Source organism: Pezoporus occidentalis, unplaced genomic scaffold, assembly GCF_034315485.1.
Source record: "Pezoporus occidentalis ecotype Australia unplaced genomic scaffold, CSIRO_AGI_Poc_V1 ctg87, whole genome shotgun sequence".
Classification (NCBI taxonomy): domain Eukaryota; kingdom Metazoa; phylum Chordata; class Aves; order Psittaciformes; family Psittacidae; genus Pezoporus; species Pezoporus occidentalis.
Window position 1 is genome coordinate 1,388,607 of NW_026916231.1, and position 27,046 is coordinate 1,415,652.

The window sequence follows — 27,046 nt, forward strand, 5'->3', positions numbered from 1 at the left end:
GTCATTTGCCCAAAATTACCTGAAGTAAATTTCTTGCAGAGCTCAGGCAGAATTGGAGCTTTCTGAGTCGATGACTGACCAAGTATTCTCATAACTCAGCTTGGTCCTCCCAATGCACAGATCTGCTGTGAAAACAAGCCACCTTTATGTCCAAATTCTTGTCTTCTCAACATGAATTTTCCCTGTGACTAGGCAAGTAGCAAACGTGATCTCCACCCGAGGCCCACACCTTCTCCTTTCCACCTCCTCTCCTACAGAAAGGATAACTTTCTCTCTGTGGCTCCAACCCATTCCCTGTGCATTCATTTCTCACAGCCCAACTGAAAAAAATGTGTTCAGAAGGAAAATACCAAAGGACATAGAAATACTGAAGGCTGTAAACTATCTCAGGGCTACATTGCTTCCTTACACGGCTGCAGTTTCATACCACACCTAGTCATTAAGAATCAATAATTCTCCATGCTGTTAATGTTTGAGCTGCTGAATCTCTAGGGCAAGTCTGAGGAACTATAAACCTCCGTGTGGAGAAGCACAGGCAGACACGTCCAACCTGCACAAAGGTGATTCCCACAGCTGAAAGAAAGAAGCATTTTTAGAGCAAAATAAGCTCTTTGTGTTACAGGTAAGGGATAATCTAACTGTCATTTCACAGGAAGATTTTAAAACCTGAACAAATTCTTTGCTGAAGGCTTTTCAGGCAACATTAGGAACTCAGCTGTCCTTGTAAAATGGATGACTGATGTGCTAAGGCTGAGTCTGGTTTGTATTTGATTTGGATCAATTTCCTCCATGTTCTTTTTACTGAATTTGAACATCTGAAATAAATCATTTAAAGAAAATAACTTTTTATTTATTTATGTATTTATTTTATTTTTTTTTTTTTTTTGTGGAACCAAATACTTGTGATTGTTACTGATCTTTAGCCTCCAGGAATATTCTTTGTTCTTCGTATGTTTATTATTGAAAGTTGCTGGAATATTTAAATGATGGTTATCCTAGAGAGTTCTGTGCAGGCAGGGGAACCATAAGGGATCACTAGGGATATAGCGCTGAGATGAAGCTAAGAAATGAAGGGGAAAATATGGCTCTGACGCTCAGCCAGATCTCAGGCTGCTTTCAGTTAAGCTGATCCTATTCTAACCCTGAAACTGTCTGTTACTGAAAACTTTTGTATGAATTTATATATGCTGAAACTCTATTCCGAGTGACAGAACAGTATGTATTTTGGTGCTTTGGTCCTTGGCAGTGCAAGGCTTTGTGAGACTTGGTAACAGCTTCCAGCCAAAAATTAACATTCAAGGGCTCATCAAGCCACTCATCCTGGCCTGGCAACAGGCTCCACAGTGGCACAACGTTAGGGAATGATGTTTGAATAAGAGAAAGGAACATCAAAGGCACTTACCATGCAAACCCATAACTTACAAAATGGCTGTATTTCCACTTTTGCGTGTTGTAGTCGGATCTGGACAGAAACCTGGCTGAGACACGGCGCAGTTGGGCAGCACATGAAGGAGTGCATTTTCAGCATTTTCTGTCCTGTACACTAAGGCTGGACGTGTCCCTTCCTTAAGTTTTCTCCTTGCCATAGTAAGTCTTGCTCCTTCTCTTTTTCCTGAATCCAGACCATGGTATCCCCAGACCACCCCATGCACAAATGAGGGCCTTTTCCCTCACTTCTTGCCAGACTCTCACAGTACTTTTATCTCCCCAGTGTCCCTCCACCACAGGCTGGCTGAGAGGCATATATCTCCCTAAGGGGGCAGATGAAACCATGCAGGCAGCTACTGGGCACACACTGCAGCCTTACCTTCAGGGAGGACATGCCTTTGGGTCCTTTGTCCCACCTGCTACCCCAAATTAATAAGAGATTAGATTGTTAATGTTCCCACCCTACTATTAAGTGTGACTAAAACTGGCCAATGTATCCAAAAAAGACCAGAGCATGAGAGCAGAGAGGCTGTTGGACTTATGGAGGAACTGAATGAATTTCCACCAAGTCTCTAACTGAATGAGCAGCAATGGTCTTGGTTCAAAGTGCCTTCCTAGGAGGTTCAAAGTGTCTTCCTGACCTATGTCCTGCCTGTGCCAGGCTCCAGCACCTCTGGCTGCAGGCGGGTCAGTGAAGGAACAGTGCAGCAGGCATCACTGCCAGGCAGCTACAGCGGGTTCACCTTCAGTCCTAGTTTCCTGACACATTTATTGATTTTCCTGATCAATTCAGGTCTCAAAGCAGTGCCATTTTATCTTCATCCCATGTTCATGCAGCTAGCTCCAGCCCAAGAAGAGAGCCCAGTAATTTCAAAGGGTGTAATTGCACACACTAGAAGACCCTGCTCAGAATGGGGTTTGCAAGATAAAATCCTGTGTCATATCCTAAAATGAATGCTGGAGAAAACAACACTATGGGCAGCAGTTTCTATGCTTACAGGTCCCCTTTTTCATCAGCTGTTGATTTCCTCAAGAAGAAGGAAAAGGTGGGAGGGGGGGAAAGGTATGATGGGAAGCCCAAGCAGGAAGATATCTGGAGGAAGCTGTGCCTCTACACTGCCTCCACAGTGCCATCTTCTCCTTGGGATCCTCCATGGCACAGAGCTGTGGTAGCTGAAGGTTACCTGTAGGTGTGAACCACGTAACATGGAGCACCACTGAAGATGGTAGCACTGTACACCAGCTTCACCTCTTTCCAGAGCTGGCTTCGTCATTTTTGTTAAAATCTAGAAGTCGTGGGAAAGCAGGATTTCAGTTTTGAAGAACTCATCTAGTTTCCAAGAGGATGTAACACAAGTCATGGCAGTGTATGCTCAGCCGTTTTTCAGCATTTGAGGCAGGCAGTGCTCCTTGGACTTGGAAGTTTCATTTCCAGTAACAATGTGTTTTAAGGGTGCAGATCCTCCAGCTTCCTCTGCCTCTGCAAACCACACTGAACAGCTGCTTTCTGTAATCAGAAGATAGAGGTTTCAGGGTGGTCCTTGCAAGACCTTCATCTTCTTGCGGTTATAATGTTTCATGAGAACGTCCTGTTGCCTTCAACAAAGCAGAAATGAAAATGGGACTTGTGTGACATAGCGTCATTGCAGTAGGGAGGTTGCATAGCTTTCTACCTTTGACTGCTGTTGGAGGCTCTTACAGCATGTGGCACCTCCTACATCACTGGGGACACACCTGATGGGAATGACCTTCCCAACCAGCCCAGGGACACCAACAGTCTCACCTCCTGTGGGCAGAACTGCACTTGGTCCTTCAGAGCAAACTCCTCACCTGCTCCAACTCTACAGCTTCCAGAAGGCTTAGCTGTAGCCTTTACTCACAAAGAGATTGGGCCAGCTCTTTGGTGTTAAAGTGACTATCACCTCTTCTTTGCAGGACCCAAACCAAAGCCTATTCCAGTATGTTTAAGCTGTGTGGACTTCAATTTCTGCTTGTCATTCACCTGGTGAGTTACAGCTTTTCCTTTGTTTATCTGGGAGCAAATGGCAAAGGTTACCTGTGAACCTCTGAGCTCCAGTCCGTGGGGTGTCCCAGTCTGCAGGTCAGGCTTGCAGCGTGCTCCAGCAGAGCAGCTGTAACTGTGGGTGTGGGAGTACATCCCTGGCACATGTGTGACCCGTAGCCAAAAGTTAAGAAGAGATGTCAATCATTAGGAAAAAACTTTAAAAAGCCTAAAAGACACATGCTTACCCATTTTGCCTCTTGTACTTCCTCCTTAGTTATTTCTTTTTTTTCCAATAAGTGGGTTTCATGCTAGGAAAGAATTAAAAATAATGCAACAAATCACCAAACAGTGAAGACGTCTGTATCATGTTCTGTATTATAATCCATACATGTGCTACATATTAAATGTATTTCAAGACATATAATGGCACATAGTTTAAACCATTCATATTAATTATATATGCTCATTATGCTGTCTATATAAACCTCTTTTCAGAAGATTTTCTGGTGCTGAAATGTATTAATTGTGCTATTTATGGTTGTCATCTATTAAATTGATTGATGTTTGTGAAGGCTACAGTGGTGTCTTATACTTTAAAAGTGAAATTGACAGAAAAGATAAAAAAATGAGTCAAATTCAAGTCTATTAAAAAATGTCTCAGAATACAGAGACCCCGAGGTGTGGGATTGATGTACAATAGCGAGTACCTCTTTCTTCCTTCCCATTTCAAAAGCTATTGCCCGTAGTAGTACTGGCCCGCAACAAAGCCACTCTGTAGGCATTACAGCTATCTTCAAAAGAGATGCCAGCTGGATACAGACCAAGGAGAAAAGCCTATTTCCCCTTCAGGCTCCCGAGTATTGATTCATGCTGTAGACATACGTTTGGAAATATTTATGGTCCACATAAAGTAATTTTAATCCACAGGAAGAGATATCTCTTATTTGCTCCACAGCCTGCACCTTGAACCCTTTGGGTTTTATAGCATCAGCCTTTGTTCTTCCATGGCAGAGAACACGACCAAGCAAAAGCCCTGTGCAGAGCAGCCCTGGGAAAAACCTCCAGAAGCCAGGTTGTGCCCACCAGTGCAAAACAGGAACAGCCACAGCAGGTCAGATCTAGGGTCCTGCAGTTTTGTTCCAGGCAGAGGCCAGCAGTCAGCATTTAACAGTAATGGTAAAGGGTAGCTGTAAAGTATTCTTTCCTGGCATGTGAACCAATTACATGGCTTTTTTTTGACATTTTTCTACTGTTGCTCACTAGCATCTCTCCTCCTCCTTCCCCAGCTCTTGCTATATCCCAGTGTTCCTGTTTGCAAGAAGAGGCACAAACCCTTGTAGGTGAGGAGGGCAGCTCCTCTGGCTATTATTAAGCAGAATCTGGTGTTATTCAAATATGACTTGTGACACACACACACAGAGCAGAGCTTTAGGGTAAATCGTGCTGAACTCAGTTATGTTTTTGTCATAGACAGAATTAAGTTTTCCCTTGGTAATACGTAGACTGTGCTTTTCTGTTAGAGGCTGAGTAGCTGTCCCAGCAGCAATAGCACTAAATCCAGGGGAAAAGTCATGCAGCAGAGAACATGCACTCCCAGAGCCTGGCTCCATGGAGCAATAAAGAGGGTGGCAATGGCACTCCAAATCCATAAAGCAAAATAAAGTCATTTTTAGTCCAAAAGAAAGGGAGTTTTACCTGTGCAGCCAAATGATGAAGACCTAATTCTGGCCGGCAGCTCCTCAGCATTAACAAGACCTTGGTGACAGGGAGAGAAGGGTAGGCATTCAGAGGAGTTTATTCTTGCATTTGGAGAAAGAGGTAGATTATCTGAACCACAGGATGAATTGTCTTGTGTGCAGGGGCTGTTCTGGGATGCTGATTTTTGCTTTCCTTTTCTTGTTTGAAAACAAGAACAGCACTGAAATGTTAGGGTAGGAGTGTGTGAAGAGGTCTTTGGGCACTAGGGAAGGGGTGGTTGTAAAACTCATATAAAACTCAAGAAAAATTTGCCAGATAAAACACTATGTGAAGGCATTGTCAGCCATTAGAAAGAAAACAGAGGCTGAGACAGACTTACAAGGCACTTCTGTGACAAGGTAGAAGCCAAAGATCAGCAGGACATGTTTGCTCTGGCTGTGGACTGCACTCACATGCTGCTGATGTGAAGTCACAGGGCTCAAGCAGCTTTCCCAGATGCTGGGGTAGTAGGGACCTGAGGAGCTCCACCTTTTCCCCCTTACAAAAAAGTGTTGGATTTACTCAGGAAATTACAAGGGGTGCAGCCCCAGTTCCTTCCCATCCCCAGATGTGGCACTGGGTCTCCCAACACACTTGTGGCCATGGGACTGTGTGGCTCCTGAATGGGATGTGATTGGATCTGTCGGGGACACAGAGGTGGTCCAGAAATGCTTTTATGAATTTCTTCTTGCTGTCAGTCTGCATTCAGCTCTTTGGTGCTTCTGTTTGCTCTTGAATGTAGACCGAATCTCATGTAATTATGCAGTGGTCAGAAAAAGGTAGGGCCCAAATGTTTGTTTCCAAATTGATTAATAAATAACACTGCTTTTAAAAATAAATGTACACTAAATAACACAGAGGTGTTCAGTGCAAACCAGAAAGAGTCTCTTCCACTATATTATAGCAAAATAACTCTCAAGAGGTTCAGTTGATGGAGAACTGATATTTGTATGTGGTGACAGCAAACATCCCTCATCTGCTTTCTTCTATCCCTTTCTCTATCTCTCACAGGCAATGTGCCAGAATATGGGGGACCTGCATGTGACTGGGCCTCTGAAGGACATGAATTTCTCTGTTCCAGAAGGAGGGGGAGTGCGCTTCATTTACCAGGTAATCAAATGTCTCTTGGTAGCCAGCCCAGTCAAAACCCTCATAGTTTGCACACATTGACCTTATGCGCACTGTTGTTATCTGTGCTGGTGGGAAGAACAGTCCTCCGAGAGGATCTGATTTTAACTTTGACTTCCTCTATCTGGGAATTCAAGAGTCTGCATGCAAAAAACATCAGACAGTCCCTTCTCAAACACATTTTGAGATGATATCCAAAGGCAGAGTTTAATAAAACCAGCATTCCTAGAGAATGGGTTTCCATGTAACTTGTGTCATCATTTTCCTTCAGCTCTGAGGTTTTCTTCCCAAAGCCGTAGCCACAGAAGGACAGATCAAGCTCCCAGGCAAATGGAGAATGTGTGTCATTTTTTTCCATTCCCGTGCTCAGACAAAGCCTCTTCCTAATCAGACGTTTGCTTTGGAAAGAAACCACAGTTGGGATTTCCTGAAGCATTCAGGAAATAATGTGAAAACTCCTCTCTTGAGGATCAGAAAAGAGCAGATTTGTTTGAGCAGACTCTTGGAATATCATTCCCTCAGCCAAGCACACTGTTGGCCACAGATTTTAAAGACACAAAAGCATGGAATTATCTTGATTATGGTGAAAATGCTGAAAAAAGGGGATGATTTTTTCCTCTGTTTTTTCCTAATTCTAGTTCACATCTGAGCCACCTGCTGTGAGCTTCCGAGTGACTGGTGAAAAAGATGGAATAATTGACATTGTGCCAAGGACAGGCATCCTGTATCTCAATGGGTCTCTGGACTGGGAGACCAAAGCAGTGCACAGGCTGCAGGTAAAAACTTGGTGAAAAATAGGAAGGGAGGGTTATTCATATTCACCCTTTTTTGGTAAACCTGAAATTAATGGAAAACTGCTGAAATTACAAATTCTTTCCTTTGTCTATGTTTACAGGCAGCTTTTCATTTTTAATATTGAGCTTTGCTGACTGGCACATGGTTTTTATAGTTCTGAAACTATTGCAGGAAAATGCTCCTTAACACACAAAAGTTATCTTGAGAAAACAGAAATTACCCTAATGCCAACACCAATACTTTAGTTCTTCTAATATGAGGAGAACACTTGACTGGAAGTGAAATCTGGCCCATGAATGAGATTAGCTTGTTAACCTTGAAGACTGATTGGGTGAATTCCATGGCTGAAATGGGAAAATTAGCTATTGTAATCTTTTTAGGGAGATTATATTCTATTTAGTGACAAATGATGTGAGTAAAAACCACAGAGGCACAGATCTAACCTCTATTAGATAACAGCAGAAAGTTTGTTTTGTATATGTTGGAGGCTATTAGATTAAAAAGCATTCTGTGCTTGTCCTGCTGTTACGCTCTTTTCATAAGGGTGTCATTGTAAACACTGTTGGGAGTGGGACAGTGGGTGGGCGATCTTTTGTTCTCAGTGTACTGTTGTGCTCTTATTCTGTGTCAAAAATGGTGTTGTCTTATTCTGAGGCACAGGCAACTGAAAAGGTGATTGTGAGAGAATCAGTATCTGAACAAAGAACATTATGATGTTTCAGCTAGCCTTAGATATCTTTATAAAGTCCAGCACTTCAGGTTTAATGGTTTCATGTTCTCAGCTTTAAAGCACCCTTGAAATGGAATTAGAGAGGACAATTTTCTAGCCCCAGAACTTATTAACCTAAACATGGGAATCCTTTACAGACAAGTAATGACAGAATTGAAAAATGATACTTGGTTAGGCATAGTAACTAAGGCATAATAACACATTTCCCAACAAAAGTCAAAATAATAGACATAAATAATCATAATTTGTTCTATTATATGCTAACAAAATTAATTCTGGCAGACATAATACATACTTGGTGCTTTAAGGTCAAAGAAGTACAAAAAATAAGAAGTCAAATTGTTTGGAACGAAAATGCAATCAATCAGAACTAGGAATCAAGTTTTCTTTACAAATCCATAGATCAGTCTATTTTCAGGTTGATATTTACAATAGCACACTTGATTCTGCTGTATCGTATTGGATTTTCTCCCTGTTCTTTAGAAACTATCTATTTCTATTTAAAGAAGGTGTGTAGTCTAAGCTGTTCAAGAATACAAGTAGTCTGCTGAGACTGGAAGTGGGAAAATTGTCATCAGAAGTAGGAGTAAGTTATTTTGTTCTGTTGGCATTATATACTCTGGCAAATCATTATCAGTGAGCTACACCACAGTATATACCTTGTAAAAGGAGCCACCCAGTGATGACTCTCACCAGATTTGCATCAGTAAGAATGACTTAGCATTTGACATCCTGATGTTCATTTATGTCATTTAACTTATATACATGAAAATATTTCTTTGCTTTCTTCTTCTTTTTTTTTTTTTTTTTTCAACTCAAGGTAGAAAGCTTGGATGAAAATGGAAACACAGTGAAAGGTCCATGTGCTGTTACAATATATGTGGAGGATATCAATGACAATCCACCAGAATTTGACCAGATGAAGTATACTGGAGTAGTGAGGCAGAACTCCCGTCCAGGTAATTGTCATAGGAATTAAGTATTATCGTTAATGGGAAGCTAGGTAGATTAGTTTAATTATATTTCCTGACATCTTCTTCATCAACTGGTCTTCACAACTATTGGGAAAATACTAAGCAGAGCTGGTGAGGGGGCTACCAGGGTAGGGTGTGGGATGATACACAGGCAGTGTAACCTCTATACACAAGCATCGTTTACTACGAGAGATACATAACTTTCCATAAGCTGCCTTCCTAGCTTGAGGGCTCTGCTTGGATGGACTACATGTGGAGGTTTCTGTCTCCTCTTACTACTGTTTCCTCTCTAATCCAAACAGGCAAGCCCTTCATGTATGTCCACGCCACTGACCGTGATGATCCTACCACTCTCCATGCACAACTGGTGTACAGCATTCTTCATCATTTTCCCAATCCTTATTCAGAAATGCTTTTCCAGATTGACAATGTAACTGGAGCAATCTCACCGAGTAGAATGGGTATGTAAAAAGATTCTTAGTTGTCAAAAAGCAAGCATGAATTCCTGGGTGTACATAGGAGCAAAACAACAGCACAGCCTTCATGTTAAATTCTGAATAAATGTAGTCAATGGGACATACTCCACTGAGGCCCTGGTTTTGGGGGAACTTTGTGTCCTACCAAATTCAAGGGAAGTTATCAGAAATGGAGACTGGGATCTAAAAGAACATTGAGAAGAGAGGTAGATCCTCTGGCCCTCAGGACTACACTGACCAATGTCCTGGGATTTTCTCTTCCTTGAAATGTAGAAACCCAAAAGCAGTAGCATGAAAAACACAAAAAAAACTCAGCTGGCCACATGATCCCAACTGAATTGCAATGGTTTAAAACTCCCTGTGTCTTCTGCTGGGCTGAACAGCAGTGCGTAACTGGAGTGAGGGATGTTCAGTGATGCATCTCCACAACATGAGACCACAGCACAGAAATCTCATGCAGTTATGTTCACGTGATGCTGTGCTGCATTGTGCAGAAAAGCCAGAGGAAATGGCTTGCTAAGATTTGTCACAGAGGCCAATCTATGGAGTGAGTATGGAGCAGATGAAGAAGCATAGTGCATGTAGAAACAGTGCTTACAGTACCATGGACAGATGAACCATCTCCACAGCCTCTGCTTCACTTCACTTGGCTCTTTGCTCTGTCTCTAGGCTCTTATTACTTAGATCCTCAAAAGCAGGACACCTTCACACTCGTCGTCACTGTGAAGGACATGGCAGGAATGACAATGAATGCTTTCACCAGCAGCACCGATGTGATCATCACTGTGAAGGAGAGCTTGTGGAAAGCTCCCTCCATCATTCACATCCAAGAAAACTCAACCCAGGCCCACCCTGTCAGTATCAGCCAGGTAGGGCCCTTGACCATGATTCCTCTACCTCTCCTCAGTGCCATGGCGTTGTTTTTTCACAGCTGACTGTGAAGGTGTCCCCACTGCACTCAACACCAGGCTCTTCAGAAACACTTTGGTACCTCCCTATTATTTTTTGTTATACGCTATCCTTTGGGAATGAGCTCTAGTTGGTCTCGTTAAATTATTGTTAGTGTGAAAGTTAATAGTTTGAATACAGTCAATATAAACATTAGAGTGACTGGACTTTGCCCTTCAGTTTGGAGAGGCTGTCAGCGCTGCCTTTGTGTGAGAGCATTGCATAGATAGAGGAAACATTTGGATAATTTTGCTACAGTGTAATGACTGGAGGTAAAAGGGTACTTTACAAGGCTACCTGGCACAATATGGAAGATAAAGCTCTTGAGACATCCCAAGGGAGCTCCTAGACAGTTGGGACCCTCTGTGGAGGTGCCACTCTTCTCTCCTGATGGGATTCTTTGAGCATTTCCAGCCTCACTCTAACACCATGGACCCTTCAGGCTTTAGGCAGACCAAGAGCTAACCTGCTGAAGGTTATTCAGAGGTTAGCTTCTTCTATCCATAGAACAGGCTGGCCAGGGGTCATCTCCACTCCAACCCCGGACCAAGGAAGCTCTGCTGTGACCAGTTTGGTGTGATGCAGCACATCTGCTATATCAAAAATACCTTGGCAGGACTGATGCTGTCCTTCAGCATCCTGCATTCCCATGGTATTCCTCTTTTCACAGTGCAAATGCAAAATACTTTGCTGATCACTGTAGACCAATAGCAGTGTACATACATTGGCAATTATCAACTAATGGGCCAGCAGCCTTTCAGAAATGTTTGACTTTGAAAAATGCCTTGGCACTGACACCCAAATGCCGTCACCCCTTGGACATGGCAGGAATCCTCGGATCCTGTTTGCAAAAGTAATTCACTCAATGTTATTCCCATTGGCCTCAGTGTCTGTCTGAGGCAGTCCAGAGGGAAAACAGGTGAAAGAAAAACTAATATGCAATGGTGCTCCTATTCAGAGGTCACTTGTATATAAATTTCCCATGACAGCCAATGGCATGTGGTTTCTGCATAGGGGAAAATGAAATGCAGTTCCTGCAATATAGTGTATATATAAAAGCCCCAGCAATACTGACTCCATTAATTTGGAAGTCTGTTTATTGCATTTCATTTTAAATCTGAAACACCCCACTAAAGATACTTCATTACAGACTTTGATTCATATAAAGAGCACGCAGACGCATTTGTGCCAATAGGTACCTGGTATTAGTTTTGTTGTTCCACACCTCTGAATTAGGTAAACCAAAACAACAGGCAGGAAAATACAGTGTAAGGAGATGGAATAAATTAGTTTCAATACATTCAAATATATATAATGCTTTTTTCTGGTGTACCACCATTTAGCTCCACATCCCAAAACCCTTCCATAAAAAGATAAATGTTGTAGCCATTGTAGCCAGCTGGACAGCTGAAGAAACTGAGGTAAAATGGCTCGAACACAACAATTTAGAGAACAGAGGTGGATTATCAGTTTGGTCTTCTGCAGCTCATCCCAAGTAACTGCCTAACTGTTAGTTTTCTGGTTTACGAAGCTAACAGGAATGCAGTCTTTTCTGTTTGTGGTCCAGAAATGATCTTTGTTAAATCTCAGTCTGCACTTCTGACTTCCTATCCTGACTCATTTTTGTGGGCTTAGGTGCACTCAAATGAGCAAGATGTAATTTATGACATTTTTGAAAAAGAAAAGCTGCCCCGGCTCCCATTTTCCATCGATCAGAATGGAGTTATTTACGTGACTGAACCATTGGACAGGGAAGAAAAGGATACTGTAAGTAAATACATAAAACCTCACCAATGGGAGAGACCGCAGCAGGAAGCTGTTTATTGGTGTGGGACTAAATTCAAGAAAGCTCACTAGAAAAAAGTAAAATCTTTGTTTCTTGTCATTTCTGTTTGGGAATGACTTGATAGATATGACAGAACATTCACCTACTACACTGCGAACAGCCTTCAGTTTAGTACCCTACAACATTTCTTCATGCATCTGGCAGTAGTAATCACTGCCCACAGTGTATGTATAATGTACAATACAGACAACCATGGCAGGGTTGTAGATGCATGAGCAAGAGGTAGATGATGGCATTTGTGAAGGACAGGAGATTTGGATGTTTTATATCTATTCCAAATCCCAGGGGCCCAGGGATCTTTCCAGAGCGGAAGCGGAGTTTAACTTTCAGTTGCAACTGGGAAGTTAACCCATCCAGGGGCCTTTTAGACAGAAACACCTCTGTTGCCTTTTGTTATTTGAGGAAATTTGGGCTCAGAGATTAAATATGCTGGAGGAATCCTACTTCTGTATGTGACAGATGAACTTGCAAAGTGATGATAATGAGGTATCCCTGCTTTTCTTGTATTTTTGTGAGAGCAAGTTCAAAGTGCAGTGAAGTATTCAGGACTTAAAAATTCTTTTGAGATCTCAGACTTCAGATGCTAAGGGGTGATGGAAGAGTTCTGGGTTAAACAAAGTGAAAATACTGAACAAACATATGAGAAAATACTTCATTTGCATGGAGCACTCCATAGCTACACATTTACATGCACGATGTTGTCACACTGGACATTCAAAACATCTAATCTCAATATTCTTATTGCAGTATAATTTCTTTGTGGTCACAAAAGATAACAAGGGAGAACTGGTGGACAAGCCTCTGCAAATTCATGTGGCGGTGGAAGACATTAATGACAATCCTCCTGTGTGCCAGAAGGCCCTCACTGTAATTGAAGTTCAAGAAAATGAAGGTGGAGGTAAGAAAACAGCTTCTAGTCATTTATGCATCCTTCTAGTCCTGTTATTGTTTCCAGCTGGGTGCATATAAAGCTAGAAGTTTTGATCCCAAACAGTAAAATGTAGCTCTCCTAGATGAATGTTTTCGTGTGCAAATAGCCTTGTTTTCACTTCAGGAATTCATGCTGAAATGGTTTCACTAACCTGAGAAAAGCAGACCCAAGACCCCCACTTAAAAAATGATATTCCATTTAAAACACAAAATTCCATTTTCCACAACCACAGTTTTGGACAACTGCATAGAACGTAAAAAGAAAAACACACTTCTCTTTACTAATATCATATAATCTGTCCCCAAGCCTTCACATCAGTTATCTGGTTTCAAGGCTGAAGTATCTATTGTTAGAATCACTTCTTCGATCAAAACACATGGCCTAGTCTTTTTGGACTGCTCCAAGCCCAAAACAGCTGGTTGGGATGCTAAAGGAAAATCTCCCAGAAGTCAAATAATTGTATCCTTTGCAGTGTTTTCCATGCAGTTGTATTTTTATTGTCCCTCTACGCTTTGCGTTGATATCACTGTTGTCAGTATGTACTTCTGTAAACGACCACTGACTCGTCTCTTCTGTGCCACAGGAAGTAATATTGGCACCCTCTTAGCTACGGACAGGGATCAGGAGGACACCCTTAATTCTCGCCTGCAGTACAAAATTGAAAGTCAGGTTCCTGATGTTCCTGCAAGTAATCTGTTCTTCATTCAGCAAGATACTGGGATTTTGCAGTTAACTGGCCGTTCATTAAGCAAGGGCATTGCATCCAACTATTCTTTGAAGGTGCTGGTGACAGATACAGGTACGTAAATGCCTTGAGATATATATTGGAATAATTATGTTCAGGAGTATCAGGAGATGAGAGGAGACCTGGAGGATTCACTGGCGAGGCATTAGCACTGAAAGCTGTCTTGCTCTGGCATGGTACTGCCTTGTTCTTGAGATGCAGAGAGGTTAATCATGATTCATAATACAAGTATGGAAGGAAACCAGCTCCAGGGTAGAGCATGGCTAAATTGGGAAGCTTGTTAACAAGTACTCCAGTAAGAGATTTCCTTCCACGAGGAAAAAATGTTGAAGAGATCATGACTGTGGTTTTCCCCAAATATTTTTCAAAGTCACTTAAAGAAGAAAATCAAGAAATTAAACACAGATGTTCAGAGAGTCCAGATAATGTATTTTAAAAGATTAAAAGCTGAAATTAATCTTCAAAAAGAATCTTGTCAATTCTATAAGTTCCCAGAAGTCTTTTGTGGTTCACTGAATGGAAAGGAAATCAAACCCCATACTAAACCTTAAAGCTTAAAGCTTTGTGCTGGAGTCCTCATAGTCAGGCAAAACTTGTGGATGGAGGAACTGGTATGTAAAGAAAGTAGTGTGACATATCTGTATGTGAAATGGCATCATTTAGGCAGATGATATGAAAACCTTGCAGAGGGAGAAGCTGGTGATTTGCTTTGGTTACTAATTTGAATTCCATTCAAACGGATTTGTTTAGAATATTCCTTAACTTCCAGCTCACAAAGTGCATCTGTAAAACACCAAAATCCAGCTACATATGAATAGCACGTAACCAGACAGAGTATTCTTTTAAAATCACAAACCTCCATTGCTATGGGTGCCCTTTCCCAAGTAGCACATAGATTTACATAGAATTAAAATTTAATGCAACTTTAATGAATAAAAATGGGTGTACTGCCTGATGACCCACCAAGAGGGCAAAGTAGCATAACAAGCTGGGGCTTACTTTTCAACATGCAGAAGTAATATTGAGAATGCTAACATAATTCATAGAATCATAGAATAGTCTGTGTTGGAAAGGACTTTCAAAGGTCATATAGTCCAACCCTCCCGCAATGAGCAGGGACATCTTCAACTAGATCAGGTTGTGGCCCAGAGCCACATCCAGCCTGGCCTTGAATGTCTCCATTATCACTCTGGTAAAGGGATATGATGAAAAAAATGAGGGAAATTAAATGAAACAGGATGGGACAATGCTGAAGGAACTGGGAAAGTGAATAGTAAGAGAGTGAGGTTGTCACTGACTAGGAGATATTGGAGACCAAGTGCTTCTTACAACAGCAGGACTTCGATTGGATCGGGCAATTTGGCAGTGCTCACTTTTGCTCACAGTGAACCCTTTCAAAGGAAAGTTATTTTCGGCAGAAGGACTGCAGTGACCCGGTTTGTTCTCTTTCCATGCAGTATTCCAAACAATCTGTGACGTGCAAATACATGTCATCGACATCAATGATCAGATTCCCATCTTTGAAAAATCAGATGTGAGTATTTTGAACACCATTCTTGATGTCCCAATAGCTTTTGACGAATGTTTGAGCATACGTTCATGTCTATTGAATGTCAGTGGGAAAATAACCATATACAGAACAAGTAACAGCAATCTACTAGAGAAAATAAAGGGAAGGTATTGCTGCAAAGCCTGCGTATAAATTCTATCTAGAGAGTGAACAGTGGGACAGACTCATAGTTCTAAAATATAAGGTAATATTTCAGTGGAAAACTATGTGTGCAGAAAGAAATATTTCCATTAAGGCAGTTTATTCCAGAAATATAAGTTCTGGAGGGAAAGGTGGAAGAAAAGGCTTTGAAATTAAATAAAGTAGCTAAATGGAAAAAAAAACTAACATCTCCCAAGTTCTATTCCAAAACCTATATTAATGTGTCCAGAAAACACATAGATGAATGGAAAACAAAGGTTCTATTTTCTTTAATCAGAAACAGTGGTCCTGTGATCCATGCCCAAATGCATACCCACTGGTCCTTGGTTACAGAATGGGTGTCAGGCTCTTGTCTCCTTCTCTGGTGGAGGTGCTGGCATCTGGAAGAGACACCTGCAAACCTTCCATGACTTCTGCCTGCTGGCCTAAGCCTCCCTGCAGGCACTGCAGTGGCTGAAGTATCTACATTTAGTTGCGTAAGCTACAGCCACACTTACAGGCAATATAGGGCTCAGGAGAGCTGTCTGGTCCATCAGGTGTCGATGTCTTCTTGGGGAAGCTGTGGTGGTTTTGGGGCTTTGCTGACTGCATTCATTGCCCAGCTCTCTGTTGATGATGACAGGAGCTTGAACACATGCAGACTAGCAGGCTGTTGATTTTCTCACCTCAAGGTCCAGGACTTGGTTTTAAGATGAGACTGATGGGTCAGGGCACGCATCGAACAGAGTAAATGGAGCCGGGCTGCTAATGTTGCAATGGCCTATGGTGCATGGAGCAATTCAGTATTTAGCAATCAGTGGCTATGGTGATTACTGGGTACAGAGGAGCTGTACTATCACTACTGCTGTGAGAACTGCATGAACATGGAGTGGTTTCAATGGAGGAGCTAAAGGTTTGGGACTGTTGGTCACTGTTCACCCATTGACAGATATCTCATCACCTTTGATAAATGTATGGCTAAAAGGGGGGATATAGCAACTTTGCAGAGGCCCAGCTTGCAGCTCTGGGTTCCCACGGGCAGTGAGGTAGCTCACATGTATTGCTGTAGGGCACTTCACTAATGCTTTAGTACACTTTTCTGACCCGGTTATGTCTCTGCTGTGAAGTGTACCCACTACTTCCCTCTCTCACACAGCTGCTCTGGGTCAAAATACATCTGTGCTTGTGGGTCACAACCTTGGTGTAGCACTCAAGTTTTATCTGCAGATGGTGCTCGGTGTGTCATGTTTCAATGATCTCTTTTTCCTCAGTATCACAATGTGACTGTTGCAGAAGATCTCCCAGTAGGAACAGTGATACTAGAAATTAAAGCTACCGATGGAGATGAGCCTGGCACAGGGAGTTCCTACATCATTTACCAAGTGAAGGAAGGAGATCCAAATAACACGTTCTTCATAGAAACAGATTCTGACACAAAACGAGGGTTTGTCAGGATTAACAAGGTAAATAGAAGGGTTTATTCTTCTCCTTTATATATATATATGTATAAATATATAGCTGGCTCTTCTGCAGGCCCTTTCTCCAGCAAAGCAAGCTGTGGTTGATGAAGTAGATCTTGATGCACCATCAAGAAAAGAAAAGGCATTATTTGATTTTGCAGCAGCATTTCTCTAAATGAGAAAGCCAGCTAAATTCTTCCATGGGCTGTGGTTGTGGTGGTGGCTTGTCATGGGGCAGATCCTCTTCTCTGCTGGTGGCCTGGGCTTTTGCGGTGGGAGATGCAAATGATACCAACATGTCTCAATGTCAGGATGGAGAAGCAGTGTGTTCCTGCTGAGGCAAATGTTAACTGGGACAAAGCCAAGGTCAGAGCATGCTGCAGCAGGTGATATATCCCACATGTTGAAAGCTGGAGAACACTTTCTCTGCACCCATTAATTTCAATAGCAAAAGTGCTCTCCCTATGAAATCAGCCTTCTCAAAGGTGCTTGAACTATGGGTCCAGAAAGCCTACCACTAATTTTTCAAGAGGTGATGTGTTATTTGCATCCGGTTCACCTGCTGCCAGCCAGGCCAAGCGCAGCATTTGGTGGACCTTCTTCAGGCTCAACCTCAGCGTCTTTTTTTTCCCAAGGAGGCAATTGTGAGAAACTCCACAATGTAACAACCCTTACACAACTTTTGTCACCCAAGACCTTCTCATACAGAACTATAAATACTATTGCTGTAATCAGTATATAGTTATTGAGCTTAGTCAGGCAGGTGGCAACATTATTAGGAAAGGCAGTTGCTGAGGAGGCCTCCAAATCGGCATATGGTTTCATTTAAATTGACTGTTCCCAGTGTCATTGTGCTTCTGACAGCTCCCCCTTATTTAATCTGTGTATGAGATGCAGTCTCCCCCTTGAAAAGAGGGGGACTTTGTAGTTTCCCATGGGGGCTCCCCCCGACAGTAGGGCCATTGCTTAAAGCACCTCTTTTCTTTCCTGATTTATCTAGGCTCTTGATTTTGAAACAGCTCCAGTGTACAACCTGGTGATCAACGCCACAAACCCCGAACCTCTGGTGTCAGGCGTGCAGTACAATTCAAGCTCCCTTGCCCTGTTTAAAGTATTCGTAACAGATGTGGATGAACCACCCATTTTCCATGAGACATTTTACAAAGGAGAAGTGTCTGAAGACGTTCCTGTCAATACTCTGGTCATGACAGTGGAGGCCTATGATCCTGAGGGGGATACTGTACGGTAAAAAAAAGTGACCATGATTTATTTATTAGATTTAGAAAATTGTTCTGAAAGAGATACAAGGAAATCACACCCAGTATTTGACAGCAGGAAATGACTTTTACAGAAGTCTTATCTCCTAGAAGAAGGTGGAGGAGTGGTGGGGTGGTGGCCAGTGACCCACTTGGAACAGACTGCTGGGCGGTGCTTTTCTAACCAGGGTCCTTTCTGTGCTGTGACAAGCATCAGCCAGTAAGACCCCCAAACCAGAAAACTAAAAGGGCCAATATATGTCTCCAAGGAAAAGGCAGAACTGATCTGAGATTAACAGGGTTTCCAGATCCATAATGCCTTTAACAAATGAATGAAGCACATACTGCTTACCCCCAGGAACCAGTAGGACAGGAACTTCTTTTAATGTTCTACAGAAACTGGACTGTGGAAAACAGAGCTTTTTCTCCACCAAAACACACAACCTGCAGTGAAGCTCAAGTCTGTCATCGACAATTAATTAATTTTCTTTTTCAATTGCCAAAGACAATATGCCTGCTTCCACTGTGGATGCAAAGCTCTGTGACAGGCAACTCCTATGCTTGTGAGGGGGATGCAAAACCTCAAACTGGTCCATTCAGTGGCCCAATGCCATGTTGTATGGTCAAGTCCCCTCGAGTTCCTGCCAGCTCATGGATGCACAGTGCTGTGTTGCATGGTGTAAATGTACCTTACACAGTAAAGTCAGATAAAAGTATTATTTGTGGCTCTTGCTGCAAGATTCCCTGCTGGGATGCTGAGCAAATCAACCCAAACCAAACAATCCTTGAAATCTTACTAAAATTCGGCAAAACACCAAGTAGTTAATGGACTTGCAGAATATGACTGTTAGGCCTCCCATGGATTTTTATTCCCAGAGGTTTCTCATCTGGCTTTCTACTTTTCCCTAGCTTTTGGGAACTTAGCATGATTGGCCTCTTGTCAAACTGGTTTGAAAGTGAGCCATATAGTCCAGAAGCTCTGGGAGATAATGACAGATGACAGGAATTCATACATACACAAACCACATTTCTGCTAAGAAATAGGTTAAAGGGCATAAAATAAAAATTATAAAAAGTAAAAGATGTACAAGCATGTCAACATGCTGTTTCTAATGCAAGGGGTACTGAAAGAACAAAAGCATTGAATGAGAAGGTCAGGTCACATCCACTCAAGCAAATGCCTGTGCTTTACTGGGTCATATGTTCATGGTTAAATTTGTACAAGTAAATACCCAGAGACCTTGGGGTTTTTTAAACAATAATATAAAGGCAATTATGTGGCAATGTTTAAAGCACTCTCTGTTCCAAGGCTAACCTGATTCAACTATAGGCTGCTTCAGACTGGCAGCAGATAACCACTGGAGTCCACCTTGGGACCCAGGCCCCTTGCTGATCCAAAAAAGGGTGCCTGCCTCTACTGCTCCCTCTTTCCCTCAGGCTTTGGCTTGTGCCCCAATGAAAACCAAGATGTGGGCGATGTAATGGGGAAAGAGAGACATGGGGTTGGAACAGAGAACACTTTTGGACCAAAAGCTCAGAAGGTTGTAGACTTTGCAGTCAGGACGAAGGCTGAGTTGCAGTACACAGGCTGAAGGAGTGGTGGTGTTGCCCTGGTTCTGCTCTCACTTATTCTCAATAATTTTGGCTTCCCTTCCACTATCTGTATTTCCTCTTTGGTTGTAGTCAAATCAGGACTCTTCAAGAACCCTCTCTTCAAGCACAATTCTGATCAAGCCTAAAATCAATGAAGAAGTGTTTGCTTTGTCAGCAACTTTTTGATTTGGAATAGTAGATGTGATTTTTTTCCTATTTCTTTCCAAAGATACTCCTTAGAAGGTGATGTGAGGAAATGGCTGAGGATTGATTCAACCACTGGGCAGGTATACACTGCTTCCACTTTGGATCGAGAACAGCAAGCAATGTACACAGTCAATGTTGTTGCATCAGAGCTAAGTAAGTGATGAACAACTACATATGCACACAGAAGAATCTCCTGCTCTTAACTGCTTTATGAGGAATTATCATACTTCCCATGACTAAACTCATGAAATTACAGGAACATGTAATGTAGCCTTAGATGTTCATATTTCTTAACAATTTACCTTTCTTAAAAGAAATCTTGATATTGTAGATAATGAGGGTTAAAAGAGGTTTCATGAAGTTAGCTATCATATTTGCTTGAGTCACACAGCACTCTAGCCTAAAAAAGGCTAGAATTACTTCAGTGTTTTCAGCATTAACATTTTCTGCCACTTTTTTGCTCTATAGCTATAAAGATTTTAGTCTTTATTGTAGGTATGTTTAGGCATCCTGAAAGCATACCTGGAGAGCAACTTGCAACCTTGTACAGAATTTTACTTTATTATGAATAAAACTGTACACTAGTTAGTCTGAAATATATTATGGCTACTAGTTCCAGCTGTTAGAATCTTTCAAAAAGTCCATCTGCGGAGATGTCATTGTGTGATTTACATTTAACAGGTTAAAAACTCTAGACTATATCTGATTGAATTAAGTACAAATCTAGAGTTCCTTTATTAAAAACAGATAAACAACAATACTGGCCACTGTTTTTGGAAATATGGGTAAAGATGCATTTCCTGTATGTCAGGAAAAAAGAATGCTTCCTTCAGCACCACGATGGAGTGGGGCTGTTCCTGCAGGAACAGGCTGGAGAAATGACAGGGTTCTGTAAGTTCTTCCTGGGCCCTGCGTCTAGGCCTTAGGCAGAATATTGACTTGCATTTCCTACCTATAGAAGAGATATGGGAAAACTAGGCAGTTTGTGTTTAAAAGTCTCCAAAGAGCACTGGTCACCTTGGATATGACCACTTACCAGATGTAATGCTGATGTGGCCTCTTACTGGATACGATGGTCTATCTGCCTCCTTTCACTTGCTAGTTCTATAGTTAGCAAAAGCAGCTGGCATGAGTCCCTTAGGGTGTCCTGAGACCTTGCCTCTGCAACCTGCAGGCAGAATCCCACCTCCTGCTGCCTGCCTGATGGTGTACCTATAGAATAGCTGCAAATGCAACAGCCCAGACTGTGTCCAAGATGTGTATGCAACTTTGCATTATCTAACTATAATATCTAACTCTACAGATAATGCAGCTCAGAAATCTAAAACAACCTTGATGCTACAATTACTTGATGTGAATGATAACCCTCCTCAGTTAGCCATGGATTATACTAATTTCTTCTGCCACCCACTAAGTGGAGGAGAGAAAGCTCTGATTCAAGCTACTGATGCTGATGAACAGCATTATTATTCAACATTTACTTTTTCTCTCGTGGATGATATGAATACAAGAAATAGTTGGGAAATCTCAAAAGTCAATGGTAAGTTAATAAAGCTATTATTATAATAATATGGGACCCTTTAAGTACTCTGGCAAATATAAAGAAATATCAATTTCCTTTTCATTACTATTATTGTATATCCAGTATTCCATGTAGAAAAAAAACAGGTTGCTGAGAAATTACATGCATTTTGACACCTATTTAGTGAACACCTATGTCATTATTTTTTTCAAGACATTATATCCATCATGTTGCAAGCTAAAATTTCACTAGTACTTCCAGCAGAAGAAACACATAAGAATAAAATGTACCCTGTGATTAATGAACACAAATCACTTCTGCTATTGAAATAGAGCAGTTTGCAAACTGCCTATTTCTGACATTTCATGTGCAAAGGGAAGTCATGCCTCACCAAGTGGAGTTATTTGAAAGGGGGTCAGTAAGTGCCTGGATAAAAGCTTGGCCAATAGAGCCTGTCTGACTTCCTAACAGATACTTGATGAAATGTCCCATTACAGAAAACTGTGGTTGTCATGAACAAGTTTTGACAGGATAGATCCTAAGTTAAAAATGAGGATCTGGAGTAAATGGTCAGCTCTTGCAGCAAAGGGAGTTCATGTATGGTTTTTCCAGAGTTTTTTGGGTGAATGAGTTAAGTTGGTTAGGACTTCTATGATTATGGGGGGGTTATTCTTGGTTTAAATGTGATACTTTCATTGTACTCCCCCAAATCAGATCTGGCCTGTTGTGGAAATTAGGAAGTTAATTCTATGATTGTATGATGCTGAAGGCCAGACTAGTTCCTTTTGACTTACTGTCTGCAAACCAATGACAACTGGGATGGGGGAAAACAGGAACTACCAATATGTACACAGCAGCCTTAAAAAACAGCATTTGCAGCTGGTGTGAATGTTGAGTTACATTTCTTTCTTGTGCTGACATGAATGTTTCATTTCCTACTTACAGCTACTCATGCTTACCTCTCTCCGAAACATGCTAACTTTGAAGAGAAGGTGTATAATGTTCCAGTAATAATTAATGACAATGGAAAACCACCTTTGGAAGGAAAAGTGAATGTTGAAGGTACACTATGCACAGAACTGCTCACTTCAAGACAACAGTTGCTTTTATGAATAACCAAACTGGTTAACTTCTCATTAACCTCATGGCATTTCTTTTTGCAGTAAACATCTGCAAATGTTCAAGTGAAAAGTCATGCTTTATTGAAGTAGAGCGTCATCATTCCTGGCCAACCGCTGGCCAGGCAATTGGGCTTCTTATTGGGGTCCTGCTCATCATTGGTACGTCAATTTTCTTGATTGATATGAAACCAGGTCTCTGGGATATGATGGTGCTGCTGCATTTCTGACACTCATGTCCCGACAACTCATTTGCTTGTTGGGTGAAAAGATGTCACAGATGTTGCAGAATAAGCAAAAGAGAGAGAATCTCATGATTGTGTATCATGACTTCTCCAAACTTGTGAGGTTTTGGTCATAGGAATAGCTTTATTTTACCTGTCCTAGATCGATGTACAATGACACAGAAAACAGCTACGACAGAAGAAACTGCTGCACTGGTAGCATATTATCACTTCATTGCTACCTACTGCCTTTTCCCTGTCAGGAAAAGGACTGGAGCCCTTAGATTATAGTGAAAATAATGAAGCATCCAGGGAGGTCATGCTTACAGTGTCTGTACATGTAGCTTACAATTACGGTTTCATCACCCATTTCACCTTCGTAGCTTTCCATTTTTTGTATGGATAATTGCTTTGAGTTGTGGGAATCTGGCATTTGCATGACCAAAGTACAGTTACATAGTTAAGCAGTAGTGAACAGTATTATGTTCTTAAAGGCATGAGCTGATGAAACTTTAAAAAATAGCTTAAAAGGTTTTCAGAAACAAGACAAAACCTTTTGGGGGGTATAGGATAGGACAGGACAGGACAAGATAGGATAGAATAGGATAGGATAGGATATTTCTGTTGGAAGGGACCTACAATGATGGTCTAGTCCAACTCCCTGACCAATTCAGGGCTGCACAAAATTTAAAGCATGTTGTCAAAGGCATTGTCCAAATGTCTCTTAAACTCTGACATACTTCGGGCATCAACTAGTTCTCTAGGAAGCATGTTCTGGTGTTTGATCACCCTCTTGGTAAAGAAATACTTCCTAATATCCAATCGTAGTCCATTTATTCTTTAACTGTCTTGCAGTAGTATGATCTTCTCCATAATTTTTCCAGGAACTGAGGTTAGACTAACAGCATGTAGTTCCCTCAGTCTTTCCTCATGCCCTTTTTGCAGATAGGAATAACATTGACTACTTTCTAGTCAGCAGGGACTTCCCCAAGATTCCCAAGACCTTTGATAGATGATCAAGAGTGGTTCTGCCATAGCTAGGCTCCTTCAGTATTCTTGTTATCAGTGTAAATGTAAAAGTCAATAAGGATGGGATCCAGCTCCCTAGGAAGTGAGGAGCAAGAAGAATTCAGTACTCAGTCCTGTGTGATTTTTGAATGTGACGGTCACAAGAGCCAGGCTGGGAAACTATGACTCAGCTGTAGAGAGGGGAGGAAGCATGAAAAACCCATGGAAAAAATCAAAGAAAAGGAATTAAATACGTTACAGACCTCATATTTGAAAGAGTCGGATTAAATTAGAGGATAAAAGAGAAAAAAACATGACTTATATAAGTTAACATTAGCTCAATTCTAAAAGAAGAATGAGCCTCCAAGAACAAGTTCAGTACCTAAAATGACAAAACCAAAGCTGTGTTGATTTTCTTTTGTAATACACAACGCCCTAAAGCAAGAAAGTGCCAATACATATGTGATGCATATGTGTGTGTCTTTTGAAGAGAAAAAGAGAAAAAAAGTCAGTGAACTTAAAATAGAAGAAGCCACACTCAGACTATGTGAGAGAAACCCCTCAAACTTCATTTTTAGCATCTCTGTTCAAGCTTCTCACATCATCTAATTCTGCACAATGTCTTATTCTGATCCCTCACTTAATTTAGTGTCACATTTAAGTGAGAATTATGTTGGATAACTGACTGAAATGTTTTCATTACAAGAGATCTGGTCAGCTTCAGAGAGCACTGCAAAAATTGCTACTGCTTTATGACTTTTTAAAAATACAGTGTATGCATGTAGCTCATAAAGGAATTTAGAAATGAGAAGAATCTAAAAATTTTATGAAATCTGGGGAAATTACAAACATTGAGTTTGGCCTTGAACCTCAGAAGATATAATCATAAAACCAGCCATCTCCTTGGGGCCTGACACCAGAATGAATTCCTGCATGAGCTAAGGACTCTCTCAGACCTCAGCATCTTTTGTACCAAAAGTAAGGATCCTTTGCAGTCTTACTTTCTGTAAAAGAGACACAGAGCATAGACACTGGAAAACAAAATACAGCACAACAAAAAAATACACCCCAAACCCAAAGCCAGTCCTTTCTGATGGGAGAAACCCTTTCATTGAGACAAACTGTGTCTCTCCTGGAAGATGTTTCTCCCGCTGAGAAGAGGGTAGAAGAATAAATTTCACATGGCAGATACTAGGCATGTTCCTTGATTAAGTACTCAGATACCACAAATATGAATGTGAAATGTGAACTGCTACAGAACAGATATTCAGAGAATGAATGGGGCAAGGGAGTAGCTGAGCATTCCTATAGACTTTAGTAAAGGAGCAATGAGATGTTGAAAGTGATATGTAATCTAACACTGAGAGGAAATAAATTTACATACAATGTAGCAAGGTCATAATGAATTTAAAAGACCAAATGGAAATATATACATTAAATATGCAGATTTGATGTGTATATACACACATATATATGTATATATGCATTTGCAGACATCTAAATGCCTTAGATTGGATATGGCAAGTGATGATAAAGGGTATAAATATTTCTATTCCAAGCCAGAAGAAAATTTCAATCATTCTTGGCCATAGGTGCATAAATCTCTGGGGTCCATCAGTTATTCCTAACAGATACCAAGGACTTCCAAAGGAACAATTTTGCTGTCAGTTACCTCAGCTTTGCTGCGACAGAATTGCTGTTCCAGTGAGGAAAAAAAACAGGGATTACAATTCAAGACAAACATGACAAATCACTGCTCAAGGGGAGAAGGGCTAAAAAAGACCCTTTGCCATCTGTTCAGATCCTAGAGGAGAAGCTCTTTTTTGGGGAATGTCTCCTGAGACCTGAGGTATATGATCATGGCCAAGAAGTGCCTCAGGTCACTGCTGGTCCAGCACTGCATGATCATTCCCCAAAGCTGTTGCTTCTGTTTAAGAGATAAAGGAGTATGGATATTACAGTGTGGGTGTCAGATCCGTTGCTAAAATATATTTTCCCTCCACTGACAAGTGCCTTCTGTTTTTTCAGGTTTTATTGTAGGGGGTGTGTTTTTTCACATGAAATACAAACAAAAGAATGAAGAGAAGAGCCATCAGAAAGATGTAAAGGATAAGTCCGAACTTGATAGGCTGGCTTAATGACTGTTCCATCAAGAGACAAAAATGCCCTTTGGGTTGGGAAGAAGTGAGCTTTGAAGCTCCCAAAGCCCAGAAGAATGCAATCACAAACTGAGGATACAAACATGCAAAAGCAGGCTCCCAGCGCTTTGTCCTCACTTTTGTAGTTAATATTATTCAGTCATGAAAGAAAAAATGTACATACACTTCAGCAGCAGCCATTAATAAGAATATCAGCTTTGACTGAAGTGTTAACTCATGACAACTCCAAATGCTGAGCTCCTGCAAGGATCAATACATGGCACCAGCCTTCTTTGTTTGGCAAGCTGAAGTACGCATGCACTTTCCAGAGGACTATGTTTTATATAACTGCACATCTTTGTCTTTCTGTCTCAGTGAGTTACTGAAGAGCAGAATGGGGAATAAAGTCCTGTGCTACATTTGAAGATGTCCCATGAAGCTGCAGGAATCTCTCTGACTCTCAACGAAGGAGATCCCAAACTTATTGCAATCTGTGATCTTCCCTGGGTATTGCCTGCTTATGTTATGCTGGTGAATTTGTACTAGCAATATTCACTGGCAATGTGATATTTCTGTTTTTTAGTTTTGAAATCCACAGAGTATAACCGGTTTGTGAAGCACAAACTTTCTTACAGTTTCTAAGTTAAAAAATGCACTCCGAGTCATGTGTAACTGGGTAATGTGCTGATTTATCATACTGGTGCAAATATTGTTCTTGCTCCCTACACATTGGATAAGAATAAAAACGTTCTTTAAAGGTTTTAATGCCTGCTTATTTCATAAAAATTAAAAAAGGAAAAAAGAGTGCATGAGAGCAAGCCATGGCTGCTTGGTCATCTATTGAATTTGACCCTCGGTTTCCTATAACAGATTAAAAATGGCTCTCAGGACAGAGGGATACATGCCCAGCTGATTCAAGATGCAATGATTGCCAGAGGCACTTACAGTAAAATGTATTTGAGCCAGGATGACACTCAGAGAAGGAAAGCCTTTCTCCTGACAGCATGCCTATAGAAGGGCATTTCTGGTGACAGTTTGAGGGAGGCTTTTCTTTTAAGCTATAAATAAAAGCTGACAAATATTGTGT

General features: G+C 41.3%; 1 protein-coding gene across 3 annotated transcripts in view; it reads left to right on the forward strand.

Annotated features, from left to right (window-relative positions):
• Positions 1-26,720, forward strand: part of CDH17 (cadherin 17) — a 37,567-nt gene extending 10,847 nt beyond the window's left edge. Inside the window, exons 1-18 of one of the 3 annotated variants that reach the window (XM_062604583.1) lie at positions 520-622; positions 3,364-3,433; positions 6,182-6,280; positions 6,937-7,074; positions 8,644-8,782; positions 9,100-9,258; positions 9,943-10,142; positions 11,857-11,988; positions 12,815-12,965; positions 13,582-13,797; positions 15,201-15,277; positions 16,705-16,896; positions 17,894-18,138; positions 19,972-20,102; positions 21,253-21,489; positions 22,417-22,533; positions 22,635-22,751; positions 25,850-26,720. In XM_062604583.1, the coding sequence (XP_062460567.1) occupies positions 3,389-3,433; positions 6,182-6,280; positions 6,937-7,074; positions 8,644-8,782; positions 9,100-9,258; positions 9,943-10,142; positions 11,857-11,988; positions 12,815-12,965; positions 13,582-13,797; positions 15,201-15,277; positions 16,705-16,896; positions 17,894-18,138; positions 19,972-20,102; positions 21,253-21,489; positions 22,417-22,533; positions 22,635-22,751; positions 25,850-25,959 (2,505 nt within the window). In that variant the 5' untranslated portion in view covers positions 520-622; positions 3,364-3,388 and the 3' untranslated portion in view covers positions 25,960-26,720. Of the gene's footprint in view, positions 1-519; positions 623-3,098; positions 3,434-6,181; positions 6,281-6,936; positions 7,075-8,643; positions 8,783-9,099; positions 9,259-9,942; positions 10,143-11,856; positions 11,989-12,814; positions 12,966-13,581; positions 13,798-15,200; positions 15,278-16,704; positions 16,897-17,893; positions 18,139-19,971; positions 20,103-21,252; positions 21,490-22,416; positions 22,534-22,634; positions 22,752-25,849 lie in introns of those variants that run through there. The other 2 variants (XM_062604582.1, XM_062604581.1) reach the window with 2 other exon arrangements.
• The last annotated feature ends 326 nt before the right edge of the window (positions 26,721-27,046 follow it).